The 27909-nt window shown below is 43.7% G+C and overlaps 1 protein-coding gene across 2 annotated transcripts; it reads left to right on the forward strand.

Annotated features, from left to right (window-relative positions):
- Nucleotides 1-1868: 1868 nt before the first annotated feature.
- fbxl16 (F-box and leucine-rich repeat protein 16) lies at nt 1869-19270 on the forward strand. 2 transcript variants are annotated; one of them, XM_086171076.1, is made up of 8 exons: nt 1869-2063; nt 2195-2278; nt 11403-12117; nt 14564-14806; nt 14892-15157; nt 15319-15403; nt 15534-15597; nt 15907-19270. In XM_086171076.1, exons 3-8 carry the CDS (start codon nt 11410-11412, stop codon nt 16053-16055), a joined length of 1515 nt encoding a protein of 504 aa, XP_086027202.1. In that variant the 5' UTR covers nt 1869-2063; nt 2195-2278; nt 11403-11409; the 3' UTR covers nt 16056-19270. The 2 variants fall into 2 exon arrangements, with proteins under 2 accessions (XP_086027202.1, XP_086027201.1); XM_086171075.1 differs by lacking the exons at nt 1869-2063; nt 2195-2278 and adding an exon at nt 9932-10479.
- Nucleotides 19271-27909: the final 8639 nt, after the last annotated feature.

The raw sequence follows: 27909 nt of genomic DNA on the forward strand, positions 1-27909 counted from the left end.
TGGGTGGATGTACGGGTGCACTGGTGAAGCAGCCAAAGGAAAAGAACCCCCCTCTATATCCATTACAGGGTGTGTTCTCCCTCCTCCACTAAAAATCTCTGCATTATTAATGATGTAGTGTGTGCTGTATGTGGCTTTGCTTTGCACATTGGTCTGCCAGTGTTTCATCTTGCACACATTCAACTTCTGTGTTTACACCATGAATGCATGAGTTCACTTTCCCTTCCAGCACGTGCGTGTGTTTGTGTGTTTTGCTTTTGTCCGTTCCATGGGTGCTTTGTATGTGTGTGTGTGTGGGTGTATCTCTTTGTGTTGCATGGGGTGGGAGGCTGAGTGGGCGGTAAGATGCTATAAATAGAAAGCTCTCCAGCTTCTCTCTGAGAATAAGAGGAGGAAAACAGGGGAGAGGCAGTGGGCCCTGCCGTCACTTCCATATTGAGGTGGTAACAGGATGAATCCACCGGAAGGAGATTTATGGCATTTCTTAAACCTGTTTTTTAAAGATACAGTACAACTTCATCACCACCAACCCACAAATTACTGTAAAATCTCACTCTTTCTCTCTCTCTTTCTCTCTCTCTCTCTCTCAGTATGTATACAGATGACAAAATGAAATAATCACACATTTTTATGCCATATTTATTTAAATGCAAATGACATGCTATTAAACAAGTAAAATAATCTGGTGTCTCATTTTGCAAAGAACGATTGTTTTTATCGGCTTCTTTTTAATATCCATGTCATTTTTTTTTCCTCTTATATTTGACATTAAAAGTAATACAACAGCCATGGTAAATCCTTCGAGGGGATTCATTGATTCCCCACTGCGATCAATAGTGAGTTTGTCTCCTGACCGCTACGGGCCCCTGGCCCTGGGCCCTCCCGTACCGTAACGAGGCGAATAGAAGCACATCAAAATTAACACGCTTTTTCACTTCACTTTTTCAAAATCTACGTGATGTTTCAAGTCTACCACTTTTGTTCTAGCACCTAAACGACACAGAAACAAAAAAATCATCAGTGAACGTTTTGCACCTTAAAACACCACATCAGATCAGTCCTTGTTGGATTCTCTGAAATGACTAAGTTATAGTCATGAAAGAATTATATTTTGTACTTTGGAGACAAAACTTTCATTTTTCTTGTCCAAATATTTGTTGAATCCAAGTGACAAAACATATTCATTGTTGGTCAATATCAATCTTTCACATCATATTTCCTCCTTTTAAAAAATGTCCACTACAGATGTAGTATATTGTTATTCATTTTCAACCGGACATTTTGACGAACAATCACTTGAGTTTTAACTTTCCCAAATTCTTTTTCCTTCAATATTATAACTTTTCCTCACCTCACAGGAGCGCTCATTTCACGGCACGGAAAAAACACTATACGTTCCCGCCAGTGGGAGGACCAGTGAGCTCCCCGCACCGGAAGTAGCACCAGTGCTTGTATATATTTCATTCATTTTGGTTTCAAAACATAAAGAAATTAAAAATAAATCCTCCTGTCCCGGTTTAAAGTAACTGAAATGATCAGGGCTGCAGTCCCCCGCCCGGCCCTCCCCCGCACCTCCCGCAAACCCCCCCACCGCGGGGATCCCTCTGCACCCCCGCACCCTTCAGCTGATACGTTGCGCGCCTCTGATCGTCCTCTCTGTACAGAAGCGCGTACGCGTGTCGTGCACAGCCATCGTGCACGACGGCTGCTCCGGGGTTACGTAAAGCGTGCGTTGTGCGTGCGGGCTTTGCGGCGCGGCTGCTCCGGCCGCCCCCCCCCCCCTCCCGCGCTCCCCACGCACGCCCGCCCCACAGCGTTCCTATCTCTTTAAGTGACACACACACGGGCGCACACGTGCACGCGTGTTCGGAGGAGAGAAAAAAAAATACGAGGCGGAGGAGCGCCGCCATCCCCACCGGAACACAAAGGAGGCGCTCCGACGCGCACATCTGACAAGGAGGCGATCTATCGATCACCCTCCTCCTCCTGCTGCTGATCGATCGATTTCCCGTGCACGCCGGCCGCGCGTCTATGGGCTCAGTCGGCGCATCCCTCGGCTCTCGGTAGGAAATAACGGGCAGGGCGGCCTCCTCTTCCTCCTCCTCCTCCTCCTCTTCCTCCCCCCCAAACCCCCACCCCGCCTCCCGTCGCCCCCCCACCCTCCCTTCTCTTCCTCATATTTATTTATTTGCAGCTCTCGGTGCCGCAACGTTGGGAGAAACGTGATCGAGGGGGGAGCGATCATGGATTAATGCCCGCGTCCATCTGCATCTGAGAGGTAAGGGATGCTGGAATAAAGGATGTGTAAGTGTGTGTGTGTGTGTGTGTGTGTGTGTGTGTGAGAGAGAGAGAGATGGATGACGGTGTGAGGATATGGTAGCAGCATCCACACTGCGGCTCCTGCCACGCCGTCGGCCCCCCGGGGGTTCACCGAGGGAAGAGTAGGGGGGGGGAGGGTTGCGTGGGGGAGTGGGAATGGGAGTGTGGGAGCTCTTTGTGTGCACGGTGGAGTTTTTCTTTCCACGAGCTGGATTTGATCAGCTGCATCGAGCTGCGGATTATTAACAAACACGATGACGTCAGCGTCTGTCAGTGACGCAACCGCTCCGGTACCCGGTCGGGTCGTGCGGCGGTGTGTTTTTTTTTTTTTTTTTTTTTTGTTGTTTTGTTTTTTTGTTTCCCCTCCGGTATGTAGGTCCCCGTCCCGTCGGTGCGTGTGTTGATTTTATGGGAATATCTGGTGGCTCAACACCAGCAGCAACCTTCGTCATCTTTCAGGATGCTCTGAGTTTTTGGAGGGTCGCTCCTCACACTCTTTGCATTATTTTCTTGAAGAGAACGGCCTGCTCACTTTGCATGGAGAATTGGACATTTTGAGCGAATATCCCGGTATTAGATTACTAGAAAATTAAATGCTTGGAAAATAGCATGGGGAAAAAGTCTGTTTGTTCCATTATCTTGATCTTAAGTTAAGCATTTTAAGAAAAAAGCTACACTGGGTTTTAATACACCTGAAGTTTAACAACAATTATTTTGGCTGGCGGGCCACATTTCTTTTTTAATTTGTAAGCACGGGACAACTAGGTGGCATGTAAATTGAACAAAATGAAAAATTTAATTGAAATATTTAGATTTTTTTGGGGCATTTTACTTCAACATCAAAATAATTAATGATCATATAAATGTACTGACATTATTTTGAATGTAGTCATCCATACAAAATGAAACAATAAAAAAAATAAGGAATGTCTAAATTCAATATTGATTGAAGAGAATTATAAAAATATTCAAAGAAAATAGTTTGGCTGGCTGGATAAAAAAGCAAAACTGGCCAGATGTGGCCCGCGGGCCATAAAATGCCCAGGTCTCTATTAAGACATGAACAAATTATGCAAACATCAATATTTAGGGATTTGTACATGCTACAATATATTGTAAACAATATATTGTTTCTATCAATATTCCTGCTGTGTTCTGAGCCGTTGCATCGCAATTTCATTTTGACCTGAATCTACATGACAAATAAAATCTTTCTAAGTCTAAGTTCAATCATCAAGGTTCTCATCCAGTCATTCACCACATTTTGGCTATGATTGATAAAAAAAAGACCTGTCTTGCTAGATATTCATTTATTCATTCATTATCCTGCTCTCAGGCTGGAGCCTACTCACCTCTTACCAGTCGATCACAGTGCAACATATAAAGACATACAACCATTCACTCTGTCATTCACACACCATATAGAGACATGCAACTATTCACCCTCTCATTCACATATTTGGGCAATTTTTGTGTCTCTAGTTGACCTCCTGCGTGTTTTTGGACGGCGGGAGAACCTAGAAGAAACCGGCATGAGCACGGGGAGAACATGCAAACCCCACACAAAAAGCCTCTTTCAAGATATTTTTCAATAAAAATAGCACAAATGTGTAAATTCCTCACAAGTTACCGTTGCCCGTTTAATCTAGAGCTTTAGATAATTGGGTCATCTGTTCCTCCAGTTTTGTTGTAGTTTATCTTTCAAACTTTTAACTTTAAAGATAATGCAGTTTAAGTGTGTCACAGCGACTGGAGGCAGTCAGCAACATCCGCGCCGTGGAATCAACAGGCCTCTGTGAACCAGAGGATTTGTTGTGTTTAATAAGGGTATTTAGTGCCTCTTCTTAACGGAAAAATAATTTTCGAGGACACAAGAACACGGTCATGTCATCATTTCATCCCATTAGACATTTCTGTGAGGTTTTGTCCTAATCAGCTTAGTAATGGCCCGAAACACGGTCACCGAGGTCAGGGTGGCAATTGTCCTGTCGAATCCGAATCACTTTGTACCCCAGCTTGTGCCAGAGATATTGTTTTCACTTCAGTGGGATGAAAGACAAAATAGATAATCAAATCATAAAAGGCGAGCCAGGGATACACATGTGATATTATTTGATATTAATGAATTGACGTTGTGTGATAAAAACCTGAGGCCAATTTAGAATATTAGCAATATCTGATACTTGTGTGTTTTCCCATAGACTAATTTATGTATAATGTTTTTTTAAATACATGATGCATATTGGTAATTTCATGAATGTGTAACACAGCGTGCACATAAGATTGACCATAATGTTAAACATCACAGGTGTATGAAGTGGAGTATGGAAAGACTTTCCACAATCTAAACACTGTGATGCACAAACATCACAAATAATAATTATATCTCCTAATGAATAATAATTTAATTCCTTGAAGTAATAAAAAACAAACTTAATAAACTGTGGAGAAGTAGAAAATATCACACACTTACATGGAAATGAGCAGCTGCCACAGCTCCCAAACCTAAATATAGATTATATATAATATATAAAGATACAATATAACTATATTTCGTGGAATGCATCTCTTTTACAATCTGAATTTCATATAAACCATACACTTGTTTCTTCATATAGCCACCAAACATATGTATGGAATGACTGTACGTCGTTCTGCTGGCAACATTTATGGTGATGTCAATCCTCCACCCAGAGACAAACAAATAAATGTCATCCTTCTCGCACCCTCTCAGACTTGCTATACCGACCTTCGACACCTCACTCAACTTCAGCCCAGATGTCAGCGCTCAAACTGTGAGAAAGGAATTCTAATGTTTAAGAAAACCAGCTCTGTTGACCAGTCCAAACCCTGAGAGGAGGTTGTCCTATCCTAAGAAGCTCTACCTGTTTGATTAAGTGTTTCGCTGTGTTTCCAGTGGTTTCATAACAGGGATCAGCCTTGTTGGCTTGGCTAAAGTTGAACATTTTGGATTTAAAGAGCTCCAGAAGATCTGTAGGTGATGGGATTGCTGAATGAGTGGTAGCTCACTTTGTTTCTGTCTCACATTGCAGCCACTTTTTTTTGCTTGGTTTTAGCATTTGACCCGACTGTCGTTTTGATACACCGTGTGTCTGAATGAATGTGTCGGTGATAATAACCTACAGCATAAACTGGACTTTGCACATTATAGTTGGAGTGTGTATCATTTGGCAGAAAGGATGTCGTTGCTTGTCTCTGATCAGGACTCAGGAGTGTGCGTTTATGTAAGGTACATTACCCAATGCATTATTCGGTAGATTTCTGTTTTGGTGCAGCAAAGAATGTCTGCGCCGCTCACGCACAAAGATCTGACATAAAGTCAAGCGGTGAATCATTTTCCCGCCACTTAAGCCGTGTATTATGGAGACATTACAATACGTCTCCGCAGGATTCCCGAGGCTCCTCTCGGTTATCACCGGGGGGATTTTCAGACCTTTTAAACCTGCATATTTCTCCATTTGTAAAGCACCAGTAGTATTCATACACACAGGTGACACAGTTGTGTAACACCTTTTGTTATCTTTTCCTACAGGATTGTTGTTGTGAAAGGATATTTCCATGATACATGCGATACTGATATTTTACAGGTCACCGGACTGTGGGTGGGTCATCTTCACTTTAAGTGGAGCTGTGTTTTGTTCCTATCCGTGCAGTACAGGAAGTGTAAGTGGTATTTGAAGAGTAGGTCCACGTATGAGCGAAAGCAGGTTCATCCGACTGTCTCGTTCCGGGAGGCAGAGACTCTTTGACATGGAAAACAAGCAAAGCGCCTCTGACGTGGAGTTTTTGTGTCGTGTGTGTGTGTGTGTAGTTGCCTGTACAAATGTCAGCCTCCGATGCTGAGGCTGACGGCAACCTCGCGGCACCTCACGCAAGGCTTTCTGTCCAAATTATTCATCGATGAACTCATTTCAATTAAAAAACGACACCCATCGCCACTGCCGCCCCCACAGCTCTTTACTATGCACCATCCGCAGTGCATAGTGAGGCCCTTGTTCTCAGATTCCACCCCGTACGCCAGAAAACACTGTCACGTCACAGGGCTCTCCCTCCGCGTCCTCTCACGGGGCAAACTCAGGATGGGCATGACGGCAGGCGGCACCTGGCACCTGGCTCGATGTTGTGGAATGTGCACGTCAGATAAATCCCACGCACTGCTCGCGAACGTACGTCGGACGAGCACCAGCAAGGGGTGGAAAAGTTGGCGGAAGGTGTGGGGAAGGGTACATCCATCAAGAGAATACGCATCTGCTCTATGCCTTACTCATTATAGTCTATTTAATTTTTTTATTTTTTGTAAGACTCATGGCCTATTTTTCAGTCATTCAAATTTTACTCATTTTTTTCCTGTCCATTTTCTCACACCATATTTGCAGGATTACAATATTTCAGTCCTTTTTTTCTAAATCCAGGTAATTGTAGGTCGCATGATGCTGAGGTTTATTTCAGTGCGCTTACTTTTGGTTGTTTTTTTTTTTTTATGATTATTAACTCGCTCCTTCACTAAGAATATTTATACACATACTCATAAAATATTCTCGCTGAAGAGAGTGTAGCACGTAAGATCCAGATCGGTTCAGTTACTCACCGAGACGACAGAGATTTCAGGATAATCGTTAACAATTAAGGGGCCGTTGAAGCCCACTTTCATATATCAAGATATTCCCGAATATTTGCAAGTGTATGTAAAAAGTGTATCTTTAGCCCGCTGCAGGAGCGAAGGGTGCGCAAACATGTCCATTTAGCCCCGTCACAAACACCATCAGAGGTGAAGGCTCACAGGAAGCTATATATATTAAAACTGGCTGCGTCACCATGGCAGCAGTGGACATAGACACACAAAAAAAGCCCCTATATTGTGTTTGGGCGGTTAAACAGGTTCGTAGGCCGCCTTTAGACAGAACAGGAGCAGCTGCAAGAGAAATAGCTGATTTACCGGAGTGTTCTGTTCATCTCCCATAATGCTTAATCCTTACTAATATCATTTCCAGTTAGAATGATGCATTATTGGAATCGTTGACACAGATAAAGCCGATGGGGAAGACAATAGCTCAGTCTGTCATGAATGATTAATCGTAGCACAAAACAGATTAACTCCTCAGGTCATGTCAATTTGCTATGTCCATTATGTCTTTTTGCGGATTTGTGTCAAAATATTTCTGTTCCGGGCAGGTGGAACTTTGTAAATTGAACTATCTTTTTTGAGAAATAATTGTGAAGAAATTCCACTGGAAACAACTTAGGAATTATTATAAGATTCATATATATTAGCTTTGAAATATATATGTTTAGGACAAGATTCATCATCAAATGTTCCTTTACACAAAGAAATAATGTAGCGGTCTGGCCGCACAGGATGAATGAATGAAATTATTCTTAAGCACTGAAATTAATGGAACATCAAAAAAAATTTAAAAAAAAATAAAAGAAAAAAGAAAAAACAGCAAGTCCAACTGTCCAAATGATATTCTCAGTGGGAAACGATGCAGGAAGATACAGATAAGATGCACTCATTCATTATCTACGCTGCTTATCCTGCACTCAGGGTTGTGGGAGATGCTGAAGCCTTTCCCTCTGTTATCGAGCGAGATTCACCCCGGACCGCTCACCAGTCCATCACAGGGCCTCGTACAGAAATATACAACCATTCACCCTCTAATTCACACATCCGGGGATTTATAAGGGTCTCCAACGGACCTCCTGTATGTTTTTGGACAGTGGGAGGAAACCAACGCAGACGCGGAGAGACAATGCAAACCCCTTGTCGGAATCAAACCAGGGGACCCCTGAACCAGCCAAATTTTTATTTTTAATTGATTGAATTGAAAAGCGACGGCATTGAACAGACCCTCATATGACACAGTTACACATGGTTGTGTGAGAATGTGGAATGAAAACTTTGGAGACTTGATTTTTCCCAGAAAAAACGGTCGGCTCTAACAGAGAGAAAACATCTGGACGGGCTGAGCTTGGACTTAGGAAGAGGATAGAAACGTAATTTGTAATTTACACCTGCGTCCGGAGGGAAGCATCATTTTTCGAAGCACGCGCTGCAACTTGGAGGGCAGCGCTGCCCCGCAAACACCCAAGTCCAGTCACTTGTTCTCTGGAGAGAACAGCTCTGGCCCGAAGGGGCAGACCCAAGGAGACTGATGAACATAAAGCTTTATATTCTCGCAAATACGCTTAGTAATTCTTTTTCTTCCCATTTACATCCGTCTTGAGGCTCGATACTATAGTTTGAAATCAATACAAAAGCTATAAGTACGATTGTGGTATTTGCTTCACTTCCTGTAAACACTGTAGTCCACATCCTGGGACTTGAATGGAGGAGTCCCGGGATAATTTTCAGAAATCAATATCACACAAACTACGAAAAATGACCCATTTTAGCAAGTATTGTTCCTTAAAATAAAATTCCTGAAAATGGAGGTGGGGTAGGGGAGTAATTTACCTCACTGTTATGATATTAATAAAGATATAGCATGCCTAAACACGAACCCATGTGCACACACAGATGCACGCACACACACTCACACACAGAGCCTAGTGGTCCGAGCGGTTGACGGTCAGTCAGAACTAATTGACATAATTTCATGATGACTGTTTTTTTGCAAAATTTACACTGACTGCGTGTGTGTGTGTGTGCGTGCGTACGTGTGTGTGTGTGTGTGTGTTTGTGCATGGGCATCACTCGTGCTCTCCATTGCAGGCTGTGTGAACCGGCCGATTTACTTGCTTTCACCAAATATGTTGACTTTTACTGGGGGGTATTTTGCAAGTGAATTCACAAAACATGTGTTGTTGTGTTCCTCTGTAGCCCCCTGGGGTGAGGGAGTTGGGGGATGGAGGGTAAGGGTGGGGGAGCCCGCAGCTATAGCGCTTTCCACAGTCCTCTGTAATCTAATCATGCTGACACATCAGGGGTCAAAGGTCAGGACCAACCCCGGGGTCACGAGAAACAAATATGGGAGTAAAGTGATGCTAGAAAACTAAACCACATTAAAAATGATTTGAGGTTTCCTCTCTCAGGCAAAATTCCCACGCTGTCTGAAAGTATGTATATTGTAAAATATTTTGGGTTTTAATTTTGCCGCTTTTGCGCAAAATTCATAAGAAAATCACTGCCAATATATAACGAATCAAAAAGAAATTGCTCCAAATAAATGACAAGTAAAATAAACGGGACGAATGATTAAATTTACATTGAACGATGTATTTGTTTTATTGAGCCCCGTCTGTGTGGGTGGAATGAGTTGTTTTTTATTTTGGGGTTCGGTCACGGAACACCCGGGAAAACCCCTGCTTATAAAGCACAGATGTGTTTTTGCGGATCCACACTGGGGCCAAAATGTCCTTTTAGCAGAAAAAGCTGCCGACCCCCGCGCTATTGTGTACCTTATTGTAACACAAACACAAACAGCCCCCTCTGCACAACCATACCAGACACACAAACACATGATCGGCGAGTGGTAAATAAAGATGCCGCGGTAGACATGCGTTCAGACATTGGGTGGGAGGGGGTAAATCTCGTTAGATAATATTTTCTAACGCTCAGCTGGCTTGTTACATCTGATTTGATGTTCGGCTTGTGTGTTCAGCGGCAGATTAGCCCGGCATTGTTCTTTTTTTTTTTTTTTTTTTTCACTGCAGCCCGTCTCGCTGACAGCACTGTTGTATTATGTAATGGAGGAACCTCGGTGATGCTGCGGCGGAGGCAGAGCCGGGCTCCATCTGCTAAGGGACCGACCTCAAATACGTCCGAGCGGGTGAACTGCATGCAGGCTGCTACGATCCGCGGATCCGGCGAAACGCCACGCTGCTAAGGAGCAATCCGCCGTGTGGAGACGATGGGATTTATGGGTTTATGGACGTCGGGGGCGTCGGGAGCACAGCTGGTGGTTTTGAGCAGAGTAAAGGCTGGAGGACGTGGTTGTGTGTGAAGCCCTTTAGTCAGAGCGTTACGTAACTGATGGTTTGAGGCAGAGAGCTCTCCCGCTGCTACTGACAAACTGGCATCACACAGGACGGGCTGGATGAGGCCATGGTAAAATATTTCTACGTACATGACTGCAAAATATCCAGCTCCGAACCGGCCGCCTCTCCGAACAGCATGCTGATGACCTTCAATCATCACGGGTCAGTGATTCCCTCACTCATTTCTATTAATATTCAAGCGATGCTATTTTAATTTGCCTTTCCTTTTTTTTAATCGTTTAAAATGGCTTTTCGTTTTCTCTCGGGCACAAAAGGACTGAGTGAATCTCATTTACATCAGGAAATATAGATAAATAAGGACCTGTTTTCTCTTGTTGTGATACCGGATGTTGAGAGTTGTAGTTTTTTTCCGTTACCGTTAAACATAGCGTGTTGCTCTGCGTGTTTATGGCGTCTGTGAATCTCCGGATAACCCTCGCTGATGCAGAGGCAGATTCCTGGGTGATGAACTATCACAGAAATACTTTCTCTCAGAGTTGACGACAGCACAAATCGACCAAGAGATTTGTCATCGACGTTTGTATTTCCTTTATGCTTCTGTGCAGGTCGAACGGATCCCAAATGCGTGTGTCCGTGTGTGTGTGACGTGATAAGCTGGATATCTGAATTTTGAGAGGCGTTATGGCTAATGAGTAAAGGTCATAGAATTTCCAGCTGAAACAGGATCTGTGTTATTTTTTTAACAATTAAACAATTTAAAGGTGTGTTGGTAAGCGTTCCACCTCACAGGTCCCTGGTTGTATTCCACGTCTCTACATGTTGCCCTGTGATTGGCTGGTCCAGATTGAACGCCGCCTCTCGGCCAATCACAGCTGGATTAGGAAATAGGACTAGGACCCCCCCCCAACACCGAGAGCCAGATAAGGGGTATAAATAATGAATGGAAGAATTTAAAATGGATCAATCCCATATTTTAAGCTGAATTTGATCTTGTCTTTAGTAATGACTAACTCAGTGGGCTGACTTGTTCTTCCCTCATACCTGTGCTGACGTGTATCGCTGTGTGTGTGTGTGTGTGTGTGTGTGTGTGTGTGTATGTGTGTGTGTGTGTGTCATTTCCCCAGGTTCCCAATGTTGAACATGTCGACTCCCAGTGACCTGAAGTCCCCATGTGTGACTCGCAATGGCATGGTGAAGTTGCCCCCCAGCCAGCCCAACGGACTGGGCAGTGCAAGCATCACCAAGGGCACCCCCGCCGCCAAGAACCGCCTGTGCCAGTCGTCCTCCGTGCCCTCCATCCTGCCCCCTCCGCCGTCCTCCCTCCCCTACCACCACCACCACCATCTGGACGGCCCTGGCATGCCTCACTCCGCCGCCTCGCTCCTGGGTCCCGACTTGGACCCCGGGAAACCCCTGATGGGCCTGAAGCCGTCCCTTCGCGGACTCCCCCCTCTGACTCTACCCAAACCCATGCTGCTGGAGCGTCAGCTCGTCCTGGACGAGAAGCTGCTCAACCGGCTCCTCTGGTATTTCACCACGGCTGAGAAGTGCGTGCTGGCGCAGGTGTGCAAGACGTGGCGCAAGGTGTTGTACCAGCCCAAGTTTTGGGACGGCGTGACCCCCATCTTGCACGCCAAAGAGCTATACACCTTGTGGCCCAACGGGGAGAAGGAGTTTGTCAGCCTGCAGGCCTTCGCGCTGCGTGGCTTCCAGTCCTTCTGCTTAGTGGGAGTGTCAGACCTGGACATTTGTGAGTTCATTGATAACTACCCGCTTTCCAAGAAGGGAGTACGATCGGTCAGCCTCAAGAGGTCCACCATCACGGACGCCGGCCTGGAGGTGAGTCTCGCATGATGAAGATCACATTTATATCTTGAAAATAGCCAAAACTACGCTTCACTCCAATGTCTGGTGGAAATGTCCTACTTTTCTGATTATATGTGATGCTCTCCCTCAAAAGTCCTTTTGATCATGTACAAAATCATGAGAAAATGCAAAATACCTAGAAATATTCCACTGAAATCCAAAAATCACCCGAAATACTGCATCGCCAAACAATTCACCCTAAAATGGACGAAAAATAACCCCCCCCCAAAAAAACAATCTTAAATTAAAAAAATGAAAAATAAATCAAAGAATCCTTCAAAAAACTAACCTCAAAATATTGACATGCCTAATTCTTGTTTTTTTTTAATTATTTTTTAAATTAATGAAGACATTGTGGTGAAACACCAAAAAGATGTCGCCTAAAAACCAGGAGATCCAATGGCAAAAATAAAGAGAAACCAGTGGAAACCACTATGATTGGGGGGAAAAAAATGAAAGTTCCCATTTTATAAAACGCTTAATTCTTAAATCCTCTGCTTGTGTTTGGTTTTTGTCATTCATTGCCATTGAAGTGGTTTGCCTGGAAACGAGGATGGTTTGCGGGCGGAGTGTTTCTCAGATGGCTCTTCATACCTGCTCGGCTAGGGTGCTATTTGGGGATGAGTGGCTCGTTGCCATGGAGAAACGTGGAATTGTTGGCTGCATGATCTATATATGGCCTTTCCTGTTGCACCGTGCTGATTTTTTGCATAACCTGTTCTTTTTTTACAACAACAAGTGTGAGTGCAGAGAAAACAGAGAGGATGGTGAAATTAAAGAAAAAAGAAGGAGGTTTGTAGTTGGACTGATTTAGATGGACGATTTGTGAATTCATTTCGGCCTCTTTGCAGCTTTGTACTTCCAGCGATTTTGTTCGGGGCTCAGTCAAACCTCTGGTGGCTTCAGTCACAAATATAAAAATACGTAATAGAATCTATTATGTATTTTTATTTGTTAGAATAAACTCATCTATTAAATAGATGATTTTGTTCTCACTCCAACAGCCTTTCCTTTTACAAAATGTGCCAATGACGCTCCTGGAGATTTTCAAAAAGAAACTTGAGACATGAAGAAATGCACAAAATCTCCCTAAAATGTGCAGAAAGAGATCTTAGAAACATATAATTTCACAATTCACATGTGGCATCTGTTAGGCCGGAACGATTTTTAAATCCGCTGGCCTATCACACTTGTATCGATAACAAATTCAGAAAAAAAAAAAACTGTTCTTTTTACAGACAAGAAGGCAAGGATTTTATGGTGTCATTATTTTTCTGGGAAACTCCCAACCTTATTACGGCGCCCACGATTTTCATCTTGACATCGTTTCCCGGAAAGAGTAGTGGCTTGTTTACATGATAAATAGGAGTTCACATCATGCATCGATGTCGGCGTTTGACGCGAAACTCCTGAAAACAGACACAGGAAGCACTTATTCAGCAGGCTGTCCGGGTATAAGATGTTGAGGCCGACCACTGAAAGCAGCCTGATCTGTTAAAATCTCGGCTGTGAGTCATACGCTGCCTGCTTCCATGACATTAATATGCACATTTTCTCTCCTCTTCCTCCTCCTCATATTTTCAGCAGTGAACCGAGTCGCCGGCTGTAGATTTTAAAGTTAAAAGCCGGTCGCTTCAAATATGGGTAAATCGGATCTTCTTTTTTTTTTTTCATCAAAAATAGATGAACAGTAAATAAAATAAGATGTTCCAGACGGCTCTATTTCCATTTCACAGTAATACCGTACACATTTCACTCTCTTCCTCTAGTTTAACGTGTGTGGAGTTGCTATTTGGCCGTTCTGAGTACAAGAGCCAACATCTATGAGTCTGCAAGAAAAGCAATCTTTAAATGAGGTGATATGATATAGTGTGTCCAATCACTGGGACCCGAATGTAGGGAGCAACAAGCAGAACTGATATAAACAACTTTTCTTTATCCTCACTGAAACGAAATAAGGGGATTTGTCAGGGCATTCGAGCCGGCCGCGGCGACATGCAAACCGAGACTAAGGCCGAAACAGAAGTCACATCGAAAACACCAACGCGAGCTGACGAAGCACGACAGGTGTGCGCGGCGGAGACAGGCGGGGAGAGGACGGGCCGATGAAGAGCGACTAACTGACAGGCGACCGCGGTGAATCGGCTGGAATACAAAGGGGAGCGTGAATAGAACAGGACGCACACTGGATTGAAAAACCTCAAATCGCACACAATAGAAAAAAATGGAGAATTACTGAACAAGGACACACGGCTCACACGGAATAGAATCGTATTTTAAACGCCGTTCAGTTTCTGCCGCTCGATGTCCGGGTCAAATTAAAGGCGTTGTTATAAATAAAGCTATATATCCGTATATACTGAAAGCGATGTTAAAAGTAATGTAAAAATAAACAAGCACCCACACTGTGACCTCGTAGGTGATGCTGGAGCAGATGCAGGGCTTGATGCACCTCGAGCTTTCGGGCTGCAACGACTTCACGGAGGCCGGCCTTTGGTCCAGTCTCAACGCGCGGCTAACGTCCCTCAGCGTCAGCGACTGCATCAACGTGGCGGACGACGCCATCGCGGCCATCTCGCAGCTCCTTCCCAACCTATCGGAGCTGAGCCTACAGGCCTACCATGTGACCGACACCGCCATGGCCTACTTTACAGCCAAACAGGTGGGATCTCAGGAACGGGAATCGGCTACGACTCGTTTTCATTTTCCTCGCTTCAAACTAACCGGAACCCCTGCCGGCCCCGCAGGGTTACACCACCCACACTCTGCGGCTTCACTCCTGCTGGGAGATCACAAATCACGGCGTGGTGAACATGGTGCACAGCCTGCCCAACCTGACCGCCCTCAGCCTGTCCGGTTGCTCCAAGATCACCGACGACGGCGTGGAACTGGTGGCGGAGAACCTGCGCAAGCTCCGCAGCCTGGACCTGTCCTGGTGCCCCCGGATCACGGACATGGCCCTGGAGTACATCGCCTGCGACCTGCATAAACTGGAAGAGCTGGTGCTGGACAGGTAGGTGTTTTTTCACTCAGCACCCGTTATCGACTGAAGCGGCCTCCCGGCGTTGAGTTGTATCTAATAAATTGGTCGGTGTCGTAACAACGCCGCCCAAATCGAAATATCAGGTTTACTGAGAGTGCAAATGATTCGCATTGTGTTGTGTTTGTGCGCAGGTGCGTACGGATCACAGACACCGGCTTGGGCTACCTGTCCACCATGTCTTCGTTAAGGAGCCTTTACCTTCGATGGTGTTGTCAGGTAAAAACGCAAACATAAAGTGGGAGGGGAGATCCCATACTGATGTAAATACACGTCCTGTGTGTGTGGAGAGGCTGCGTAAAGGAAATAATGCTTGACTCCGTGTGCATGTGTGTGTTTCCCCACACAGGTGCAGGACTTTGGCCTGCAGCATTTGTTCGGGATGAGAAGTCTCCGTCTACTGTCCCTAGCAGGTTAGATCTCTCGCAATATTTTTCATTTAACTTTCATTTCACACAGATCAACTGATCGATGTGAGTCCGACGATATAAATAACAACATCTCAATAAACAGCTAACGGGGATAAATTCAACCGTGTGCGGCACCTTGAAGGTATATTTATGTACACCAGGAAAATAATAGTGCCATCTAGTGTTGAGTTTGTGTGCGCATTTGAGGGGGGGGATATTGTATCATTCAAATTGAAAGTATATATATCATGTCATGTCATGTCACGGGGTTTGTTGTGCAGTGTGACCGAGCAGCTCTTCACTGCCCCCCAGGTTGCCCCCTGCTGACCACCACCGGTTTGTCTGGCCTCATCCAGCTGCAGGACCTGGAGGAGCTGGAACTGACCAACTGCCCCGGAGCTACGGCTGAGCTCTTCAAGTACTACTCTCAGCATTTGCCCCACTGCATGGTCATCGAATAAGACCAACCGCCCACCCGGCCGACTGACTGCAATACTTCAACCTCCCTCCTTTTAACTCTTCCTCACTCCTCTCAAACGCCAGCCGGGGGAGTTACGATGCGCTCCTTTAGCACCTCACCGTTCCTCAATACCCGACGCCCCCTTCTCCGGCCCCTAACCCTCCAAACCCGCCCCCCGCCCGTCTTCCTCCACACCCCACATGAGAAGAGCGACCAGCAGGCGGACAGCGAAGCGGGAAGGTTCCACGCTGCACGACGGGATGGCCTGGCGGAGCGGAGAGCTCGGTGTGACGTCTTGTCCCACGGCGAGCCTCCTTTTCTGACTCCACGAAACGACGGTTCGAGATCTTCTCGAAAGATTCTTTCTTTATTTACTTTTTTTCCCCCCCGAGCTGATCGGATTTTAACGTGAGCGACACGTGCAGATCCCGCCAAAGGGTCGAGGAATCGGGAGCCGATGTGGTGGAACTCACACATGTGCTTATACACTCGAAACACACTCTCTCACACACACTCACACACTGTATATGATCAAAAACAAAGTCCTCAAGGCCATGAGTACTAACATTTCTATTTCCATCAGTCTGTGTAATATAATGCTGTTGTTCTTTTTCTCAGAAGGTATCAAACGTTCTGTAGTTACAACCTAGGAGTCCTGATGAGACAGGAGTTGGAGAACAAAAGAAAAAGGATGGAACTTCTCTTTTTCTCCCTCAAAGTGTGTGTGTGAGCGCGCGCGTGTGTGTGTGTGTCATGGTATTATTGATTTCGGGTTTTTTTTGGGTTACCGCCCCCTCCGCCCTTTTTTTCCCCTCATTTCTATATCATATCAGAAATCCAAAAAAAAAGAGAATCTTTTTTGTTTGCACGCTTAGCCGGCTCATCTCACCCTTGTTCGTTTTTTTTTTTTCCTTTTTTTTTAAAATTTTTTACACACATTGAGGTCGAGCCACATGATTTATGACCGCGTCTTTAAAAACGGAGGCTCGTCAGCGACATTGTTGCGTTTCATGACGGGGAGTTTGTGTACGATGAGTTCACAATAAACCTTCCTCGGTCAGATTCCAGGCGAGGTCCAGGTGTCTGGACCCGACCCAGGAACAACATCGAGCCGAGGGGGGTCGCCGGTAGGATAATGCTACGTCCGATGGGGGACGTTACATTTCTGAATTTATTTAATTTCCCCCACCTTTAAAATGTTGCCAGAAACACACAGCGGTCGGTGCTTACATTTGAAATCGAGTGTTTCTGAGGATGAAACTGAACCGCCTGTCCTTGCTGAGGTCTAACTGCTGCAAAGGTAATAAGGAGAGTTGGGGGGAATTCATTTCAGTATTTATTACATGTGTGTGTTGGGAGGGGGGGGCTTTGTGTCTCAGCGGGATGGCAGAAAACCCGCTGGGTCGTTTTATTTTCGAAAGGTGTTGGGCTGCGCCGGTGAGACGGCGGGCAGGGGGGTCGAAATGAGGACGGATCCATGAACACAGCAAGTGGCCTGCAGGTGGACGCCGGCGGAGTGCACTTCTAGTTAGGAAGGTTGGAAAAATGTCCATTTTTTTTTAGGGGGAGGATTTCAATGGGTTTGTTGCCTTGGGTTATCTATTTTTTATTCATTGAATTTTGGATTTGGAAACCCGCTGGTGACGTGATGTCGATGTATCACATGAGCAAGAATTAGACAAAGAGACAGGTCACCTCTACAACAACTCTGGCGACATATTTCTTTGACCTGTCGAGTTGTTGTATTTCCGGGACATTGGACGTAGAGGAGTGTGAATAAACAGAAACTTTCTCTTAAGGAGCCCCATAAAACCAAGAAAAAAAGAAAATCTGCAACCACCGTAATTACTCATGACAGTATAATTACTTTAATTCAGCCATTACACTTTATATTTTTCAATATTATTTATATATTTACCCCCCCTACTCCCATTATATCCACATAAAATACATGTGGTAAAAATGTTGTGACAACATGCCTTACGCGCCTCAGCAAGAAATCACAAAAATGAGAAGAAATTAAAAAGAAAAGCGATTCAAAATTTGCATATTATAAGAAATATTTTGAATTTTTTTTGGTCCATATTTGCTTGAGAAAAGCCGGACAAATTTAAATTGTTTAGACACTTTTGAAAAGTCCATCGTTTCAGGTGAAAGCTTAATGTGCAGCAGCAGGCGGCCTTTTTTTTCAGGTTCTGGAAAATGTAAGAACCCCCCCCCCCCCCCCTGTAAAGCACCCAGTAAACCAAAGTGCAAAGAGAAAATGCAGATGAGTTGTTGACGTTCGAAGAGAAGAGCGGCCTCGGCGCCGACCCTCGCTCCCCCAGGCTGTCGTTGGATGAGTAAAAGGGAAGCGGACGAGCTACTCTGCTGTTTTTATTTTTTTGTTTTATTTTATTTTATTTTTTTTGCCCGGTGTGCGTCCTCACATGTGCTTACTGCCAACCGGAGGGACTGGCTCCGGGGCCGCCGGGGTCAGCTTGTGCCAAATGCATCATGTGCGGCCTCTCGCCTCCTCACCGACTCCACGGAAACGGACTGTGACGCTGCAGACCACGCATGTCCTGGGTTGATCTGCCTTTGTATTTCAGGAAGGCTCATTCTAGACGCCGTCTCTCATCTGCTCATTGTAATTAAGTATATTTATTTATTTATGTATTTAATTAAATTAATTTATGTCTCATTTTCCTGATTTATTTATTTATTGAAGAGACATTTTGTCAAATGTGAGCCAGCATTGATTGTTGGTTTTTTTTTTAAAAACATTTTTTCCCTTGATTATTTTTCTGGTATTTCAACCCTGCAAAACAAATTAATTTATTCATTGCTAAGGAGAAATATTTACTGTCATTGTCTTGAATGTGGCGGCAAAATACAGAGTACTTGATGTCCGAGATTTACCTCTGTCACGGCTAAGCAATGTTTACACCGTATTACCGACGTGATCGACGACGGCGGGGTTGGGGTGGGGGGTTTTCCGATTGGGTTATGCAAGACGAAGATCTATGGAAGCTTATTAACGACAAATCTCAATTTCCCAGGAGAAAAAATAAAAAAAGGCAGAATAAAATTGGACTTGAGCGGCAGGCTAGCTTCGGCGCAGGCTCTGCGCCCAGTAGAGCTCCGGCTTCACTGGGCTGTTGGTGTATGTTTATAATTACTAGCCCATTCTAAGTACTACACTATATTTATTAAAGGACTTTTGTTATCAACTCATCCCTGGAGTGTTGGAATTTGATTTTCACGCCGCCTCCTCCTCTCGCAAGGCAGCAGTATGAGGTCAGAGATGGAGGTCAGATCAGTATTTTAGTAACTGAATCGACGCTGGTTTATTTAAGGTGTTGCTTTGATTCAAATCAAGATGCGCAGAATCCTTAGTTTTGGTTGCCTTTGGCGCTTACAAAACAAGCACCTTTTTTTTTCAAGAGATTTTTTTTTCCTTTTCATCTGACAGTTAGTCTGATATGATCAAAACCAACATTGTGTTTTTCACCTGTTCATCTTAAATGTTATTCTTTTAATCGTGTGCTTGCATTCGACTTTTCTCACAATCGTTTGACTGGTTTTGTTATTAGAGATGTGAAAATGAAACACAAAGAAGAGTAAAATGGAGATAAATTATTAAAAGTAAAACAACATATAATGTGTTTTAGGAGAGATTAAAATGATTGACTTGACTTTATGTGCCTGATGGTCTCAGGCAGGTGAGGTCAGAGTCCAGAAGCCCGAATACGATCATTTCTAGGCGGATGATTCGGATAAGTGGGTCTCTAAGGGTATTGTTACGTTAATAAAATGTTCATATTCACCCTAAAGCGCCAGGTTACCGCCGACGGACAGGCCAGGCCATTATCCGGTACCCAAAATAGAGTCGGACTACTTTTGCCGGCTCCTGCGGCTTTGTCCTTTGGCTCCACGGCTCCATTCCAGCTTAAATAATCCCCAAATACTGATGTAGTTTTGAATGAAAGATTTAAAATGAGAAAAGATAACTAAAGCGCTTTGGCTTGTTCCGCCCCTCCCTGTAAAGGCTGACACTGACAAAGTCCTGAATATTACAGGGTTTTAAAGCGGGGCCGATAACAGGCTCTGCACGTCTCGGAGCAAAAACGCACCCAAGTGAGGAAGAAGAGCGGGATTATCTACGTATGGCCAGGATGGAGGAACTCCCAGGGGCTACAAGTACTTAAAGCTAAGACTGAACCTTTTAAATAGTCTTTGCCGGTCAAAATACAGACAGATGCGGATTTCCCTGGGAGAGAAAACACTTAGGACAAATAAATTCCTTGAAAAAAGTGCCTGAATTCAGTGAACAATTACAAGGACGAATAAGGATTCAAAACAACTAAAACATGCAAAGACCAGATTTCTCCTGATTCCATGATCATAGAAATCACAAGCATTTGTGAAGTACCTGTTGCGTAATTTGTGCAAAAATTATACATATTATATAAAAATATATTTCGTATAGTGACACACCTGCCGGGTGAAAGGAGGCGACGGATGAAAATGATCTTTCACTTCCAATCGAACCATTTTGAAAAATGCATTTCTTTTTCTTTTTATTTTTACAGTTCTTTAATGAGCTTCTGTAGATTGATGTGCGAGTTTCCAAATCATAAGCTCTGTTGTTTTCAGCATCTCTTAACTGCAAGCCCCAGCCAGCTCTACTGCCATCTACGGCCTCCAGTCCATGACCTCCATTCTACGTCTGTCACCGTTTTTTTTTCGAATCCTTGTACAGCACAACTTGAATTAAGCGGTGAAATAAATGCTGACGGTTCAGTGACAGAGTTCTAAAAGTCACTATCTTTGTAGCTTTTCGGTTTTACGTCCTTCCCTAAGCTTGCATTGGTTCAGTTCCCTTGTGGCTGCAGCGTATATGAGCATTATGTTATATATGCCTCGAAAGGCAATCGTGAGGGGGAAACTATTTGCTTAAAAAAATAAATAAATACTTATGTTAAGATAAAATAAGATAGACTTTATTGATCCGAAGACGGGGAAATTGAGTTGTCGCAGCATAATTACGGAGTAGACGGTGTAGACAGAAAAGTGAGCAAATAGTAATAAAAGAGAGACTATGCAAATAAAGGATATTACAAGAATTACAAGGATACAAATAAACAAAGACTATGAACAATATCTACAATAGAATACGTTAAATGTAAAAAAATATATATAAACAGAAATGCCTAGCACTGGGAATGGTCATAATAAACAGGTGTAAAGTTGGAAAGGTGGGTAGAAATAAATATGGAATGAAAATAAGTATCCTGGAGAATAAAAATAAATATGAATACAAATATAAATATAAATATTGCACAGATGAGAAAGATAAGTAAGATGGAAGGTAGTCATTTAGCAGCATCAACAAGGTGCTAGTGTTTCCGTGTATTTCTGTTCATTTATATCCTGTTCTCAATCCCTTGTGATTTAAAATGCTTTAAATCATAAGGGATTCTTATAAATCAGTTCTTGCTGAGAATCGATTTATATTTCTCTGAAACTATTTTAAAACGTGCCATAAGCATTTACAGTTCCGTTTTGTTGATCAAAGTTGTATTTGAAAAAGGGGAAATTGATGGGTTTCCCCATTCCGTTGGAGAAAAGGCTGAAGTCAGCATCATTTCCTCCAGAGATGCTCCGGCTGTCCGGGAGGATCCTATTCAACCTGGGAAGGTGAAATATCGAAACTCGTCAAATGATGAAAACAGATTCATTTCCTCCAACGGAGCGCGTTGAAACAAATGAAATAAAAGCAGAGGTGGCCCAAGCATAGGCAGATTCAAATCCTAAACCGCGACTAAGAGCTTTATGACACGACAACATTGATATTTAGCTTCTGTCTTGAAAATGTGCCAGAATATAATGAATCACAGGATAATAATGTCATTCTTTATGAATTATAATGAAAGGCTCGCCTCCTAATGAAGACCACCGACTGCAAGTCAGACGATTTGATGTTGCAATACATTATTCATCTCCACTCTACGAGTTACAGTGTTCTTTAACAGACGAATCAATTGTGTCTAACATTAGGATGGGGTTATGGTGCTTTTTAACTTGAGGCGTATTTCCTCGTGTATGTAGGTCAGTGTGACTGAAAGGAGGAGCCACCGCCGAAATCTATCTGGTATTGAGGGGGACACACACAATAAAACTAAAACCGCAAGGCAACTATACAAAACCGTCTGCTAACAGAGCTTGTTTGTGTGTGTTTGTGCGCGATCGTGCACGCAGACTAAGCTGTCAAGGGAGTTGGGTCAGCGTGCATTTATGTGTCAGAGTCTGTTTGAGAGTTGCTGTCAGATATAGTGATGTGCATGGCTGCAGCAGCATCACAGGAGCAGCAGTCTGTGATGCACAAATAAGGAATAATTTGTGTTTCCATATTTGGGATTTGGGTCAACAAAGTGCTCCGCGACACTTGGCAAAGCCGTGACGGTCTGCACCAGGGGACAGGGACGCTAACGTCCTGGTGACGCATGGATAAAAACATCAGAGATGCCATGTTTGTTGCAGGCCTTTGGAAGCAGATGATGCCGGGCATGAGGAATGTAGCACTGCCTGTAAGGACTATGAATACTGACACTGTGATGCAAAAAAATGGCATTTAGACTCATGTCAGTTCTGAGCAGAAACTGTAAGTTTGCTTCGTCAAACACTTTTTTTTTTGGTCAATATATATATGACCAATATTTGGTCATCATTTTTCCAAAAAGATTTTTTTTTTTTGTTAAATCACCAACAAATAAATGAATTTATTAATCAACTGATAGAAAAAATTCAGAAAAAATAGAGGAAAAAATAACAGTTATGAAATCCAGGTATCAGCTACAATTGAACCCCTGAGGATGAATTTGCAGTACCCAGTAATGTCCATTAAGAGTCGCCATAATACAGGCTTTATAAAAAGCAACTTTCACAGCATCCTACTCGCACAGAGAGTGATTTAAGCAGAGCAAAATAAAACAAATAGGTTTTTCCTGTTGTTTCAGTCAGTGAGGGAGCTTTCAGTGTCACTACAATGCCTTGTTTCATGGAATTGACCTCCTGATTCAGAGCCAGACTGAGACTTCCTGAGATCTCAGTGACTATCAATCATTAACCATCTGCTTTCTGTGTCTGGCGGCGCAGGCCGAGCGCAAAGCCTTGATGAAGCCGCACTGACAGCTTGGTGAACCTCATAGCGTGAGAAGGCAGAGGAAGTGACTGGTGTGAGAAGTCTGCCACCTCAGCCTGCGGCGACGCTCAGCCTCGAGCCTGCGGTCGCATCTCCTCGCCCCGGCCTCCCAAAATTCACCATTCAACTATAAACGGTGACATGAAGATATGTCACCGATACATCCTTGTAATGGATACATATAGTGTCATTTGGAAGGAGCTTACTGGAGGAATAAATGTAGAGATCAGGTTCGACATGTCGCTGTTCAATCGGATGAACTGGAAAGCCACCGAGTGAAGGTTCAGTGACAAAAAATTTTTGTTTTCACAAAGAGCCTTTTCTTTTATGGCAGGTTTAAAAAAAACAACACACTAATATCTAAGAATAGCTCTGGGAAGAGTCCCAACACCGCCTGAGAGAAGCATCCAAAAAGAGCCGGTACATCCTGACCCCAGTTCCCCCAGGTCTAGTTTGGGTTATTTCTGTGGAATCTTTGAAATGAATCATTAAGTTCTTTTTATTCCTGGTTATAGACAGTGATTACAGTGAATTTCCACAATCAATGCAACAGATTTTCAGATTACAATAAATATATGATATATGAAAATATGATAAAATAAAAATATATGAAAAATAAAAATACAAAAAAATATAATAAAAATATTATAATATTTTTATTGATGAATTATTCAAGCGTCATCTCAATTTGCCATGTCAAGATTTGCCAAGCGATATGATAACCTTAATTCAGGAGGGGGAAAAATGGGTCTTTGGGGAATCAGACAGAGCTTTTGGGGAACCAATTAGGGACGATCATTCTTCTGAGCGTTGCGGTGTGTGAGGGGGAGAAATGCTCACTGACCGGACGTGTGGCGGCTCCAAAACAAGAACAGAGGGGCAAACACTCGCTCATGTTGGAGAGGATCCCCAAGCACTGGCGCTGTGTTGTCGTCCTGCTTTCTTGAGCTCTTTCCTCAACCATGTGTATCTAATAGAGGCACACACACACACACATACACACACACGTGCGCATGCTAAAATTCAATGCAACAGTGTGCCCATCAGGGTTATTGGGGGTCATGTCTGAGGAGCGGAACTGAAAAACAAGAAGAAACTTTAGGTGTGTGTTTCCTTGTTTAGTTGTGTAGGGCATGACAGGAGAGTGGTTGAGAGCAGCAGGACAGACGGGGAAGTGTGTGTGTGTGTGTGTGTGTGTGTGTGTGTGTGTGTGTGCATCCATGCATGCGTGAGTGTGTGTGTGTGTGTGTGTGTACAAAATGTAGGAATCTATGTCTTTCTATAATAATGTCATTGCTACTTCTTAATCACCACAGTGGCCACACACACACACACACACACACACACACACATGCACGCAAACACACAGAGTGCCCAACAACTGAATGTAATTCGGACTGACAGCTAGCCTTCACGCTCTGACGCACCTCACTTCCCAAAATGGATGCAGAAGGAACGTTTTATGCACACACACATAGACTCGCGTGACCCACACGCACATGCACACGCACACGCACACGCACACGCACACATACATGCAGAAAGCAACTCACGTGACACACACACATACAGCTGTTTGATTGCACCTTTATTTAAACACTTGTGAAAGTGCTTTCACAAGCGTTTATATAGAAACAGATCTGACACAACATCCCTGTTCAGATCTTAATATATATATATATATATTTTATGAGATGTTTCAAAACATATTTGGTTTTTAAGCATCTCTGGTCACATTCTTTTTGCGGCTCACTGTATTGAAGTTGATTTTGAGATAATATCTGAAAGATTTATGCAATATCAGGATGTTAGGTGGTAAATCTTTGATGATTTTCTGGCCACATTGGTGTTTTCTTCAAACTATTATTTGATTATTTGGGGGTAAATGGCTATGTAAATGATCAGGATTTTTTTTGACATTATTTTGCTGTTTTTTTTCTTGTATTTTATGACCTTTGTGGTTTCCAGGAAATATTATGGAATAATATTAATTGTTTTTTTTTGTTTTTTTTTGCGCATCTGTCAGGAAATGTTAAGCAAATTACAAGGTGGTATCTGGCCAGTTCCCACAATCTCCTCTCTTGCCTTTGAATGCAACGCAGTGAAAAAGTGAAAATGCTGGGGAGGAGAGCAATTTGCAATCCGGCAAATATAATTACGGCACCAAAGTGAAGGAGAGCATCCATCCAAGTGGAGCAGAAAATGAAAGACAAAAATACATGTAGCGAGTGAGGCATTTAAAGCCACATCAGGAAGAGGAGGAGGAGAGGGGATGGTGTCTGAAGAGCGACACACACACACACACACACACACACACACACACACACACACACACACACACACACACACACACACACACAAAGGGAGCAGCTGAGCTCTGAGCAAGCTGTCTGTGACCCACATTTCTGCAGTGGCATTAATGTGGATGAAAACATGCCTGATTGTGTGTGGAAATATGTGGGTCTGTTGTGTAAGATTAAACCGCTCTGCACTGCGCAACTTGTTACACAATGCGTTCCCAACTGCAGTCACCCGTCGCATCGGGAGGAGACCGAGGAGGCCCCGCTCTGCGCTCCAGACCAGACGGGTCCCTCCTTGGCACTTTCAGCAGAACACAAGCGTGGATCTCGCTCCCGTCGATGGATTCCCCTTTATAACAATAAGGCTTTTATGCGGACGCACAAACATGAAGACCCCATGCTTGTCATCCTCGCACATGACAAACAGCCACCACCAGCCTGATGGTGTGTGTGTGTGTGTGTGTGTGTGTGTTTGTGAGGTTCGGGGTGTTGGGAAATCCCATCATGCCACAGCTTCCCCATTGTTTTGAGCAGCCTCCTCGCTTCCTGCTTCCTACCTGCCTCCAGTTTCTCCAGTGTTGTAAAAGGAGGGCAGCGTATGCTCCAAGTGGAATGTAATTTTATTTATTTTTTTTCCTTCTTCTTCTTCTTCTTCTTCTTCTTCTTGGGCAAATGAATTCCAGCCTGTCATATGTCCGCTGCTTTATTCCTTTCATATCTCTATCCAACATGTACACACGGAGAATGCAGAGTTTAATTCAACTTTGATGTTTTGGCAAAGCGTGTATTTCTCCCACACTGGAGCCACTCGGTGGATAATTTGAAAAGCAAAGAAAATGAATAATTCAACACTTAGTCATCACGTCTCTTCAGATATATTTCTCTGTTCCTCTGTCCGTGTCTGACTTCTTTTTTTCTGATGTATTTCTCATCCATTTTTAATAATAATAAAAAAAGCCCTTTCTTCTGTGTTCAGCTATGAATTGGAATTGGTAAAGTTGTATTTGTTTTTAACATTTCTGTTGGGAGAGTCAACATTTGCTGTCAAGACTAAATTTTAAAATTTGAATGACAGTTTCTCGCTCTGCAGAGCCACATTATGACACGTGCAACCATTCTTACTCAAAGGAATTGAACCAGGAACCCACTGTTGATGCCGCTGTCCAATTTGCATATTGCCTTTGTTTCCTGCTGTATATGAAGTAAACACCTTTGGACGCTTTTAGGTAATACTCCATACTATTTTATATCCTCAGATTTTAATTTCCATCCGTCCATCGTCTGATGCTTTTTCTGCACTAAGGGTCGCAGGGGATGCTGGAGCCTATCCCAGCTGTCATGGGGCGAGAGGCAGGGTAAACCAAGGACTGGTCGCCAGTCAAATCACAGAGCCACATGTATCCATACACACACATTCAGGGCGTTTTTACCCCAATTTTCTTCCAATTAATCTGCTGCATGTTTTTGGACTGTGAACCAGAGAACCCAGAGGACACATGCAAACTCCACACAGAAAAAGTCCCCTTATCATCGCCCCAGATTTTGATTTATTTATTTTAATTTATTGTATATTATTTATTATCATTTTCATTGTCTGTTCTCATATGTTATAATTTTTTCCCAAATAATTTCCCAATCCTGGGATCAATAAAGTACATCTCATCTTATGTCATTGAAGTTTATTTTTTTTACTTTGCAACTTTGTCGAGTCATCGTGAAGACCAGGTTGGGGGACCTCGCGGGGAGTTCCCAAGACCGCAGGGGTCCTCTGACAGGCAACACCCAGCCGAACGTTCCTGCAGAGTTCACCCCCCGTAACACAAACAGCATTCCCAGACGGCAGCGCCCTCTTGCAGCGGGGGGGAAAAGAAAAACAAGAGGTGATGATGTTGTGGCGACTCGTGGAAGTCCTTACTGCACAACTACTGTATGAATATATTTGTATTATGTCATTACTAAGCTACTCATGTCTGTACTCTGTTCCTCACACCTTGTAATACCGTCAGGTGTTCATTGCGGATGGCGAAGTAAAAATTTCGTTGTGCGACCCTGCCATGCTCATTGCGGTTAACACTTTGAATCCTTGAATTCTTTTTGCATCATATCTCAAACTCCACAAACAAGCATACAAGGGGCTGCGGGTGAAATCACAGGACGTGAAAATGTGCACAAACGGGATACTGCTGTTTATTGCTGTCGGTTGTTGCGACGTTACGAGCAGGAGAGGATAGGATGCCGCAAGATAGATACCATTACTACACGGCTGGTTACATGACCATGAAGTTTTAGCATAAAATTTTCACCAGTCTGACTTTGAAATCGATTACTACACAAAGGTGTGCCATGTTTATCGAAATCCATTCATGTAT

The sequence above is a fragment of the Fistularia commersonii genome, chromosome 23, assembly GCF_037954325.1.
Source record: "Fistularia commersonii isolate RoL2024-O1a breed Wild chromosome 23, RoL_Fcom_v1.0, whole genome shotgun sequence".
NCBI classification, from domain to species: Eukaryota; Metazoa; Chordata; class Actinopteri; order Syngnathiformes; family Fistulariidae; genus Fistularia; species Fistularia commersonii.

Excerpts from the sequence above, each read along its gene's own strand:
- fbxl16 (XM_086171075.1), top strand. The coding sequence starts at position 10,385 with ATGGTAAAATATTTCTACGTACATGACTGCAAAATATCCAGCTCCGAA. Across the intron at positions 15,158-15,318 it reads GAAGAGCTGGTGCTGGACAG|GTGCGTACGGATCACAGACA; the intron begins GTAGGTGTTTTT and ends GTTTGTGCGCAG. Across the intron at positions 15,598-15,906 it reads CCGTCTACTGTCCCTAGCAG|GTTGCCCCCTGCTGACCACC; the intron begins GTTAGATCTCTC and ends ACTGCCCCCCAG.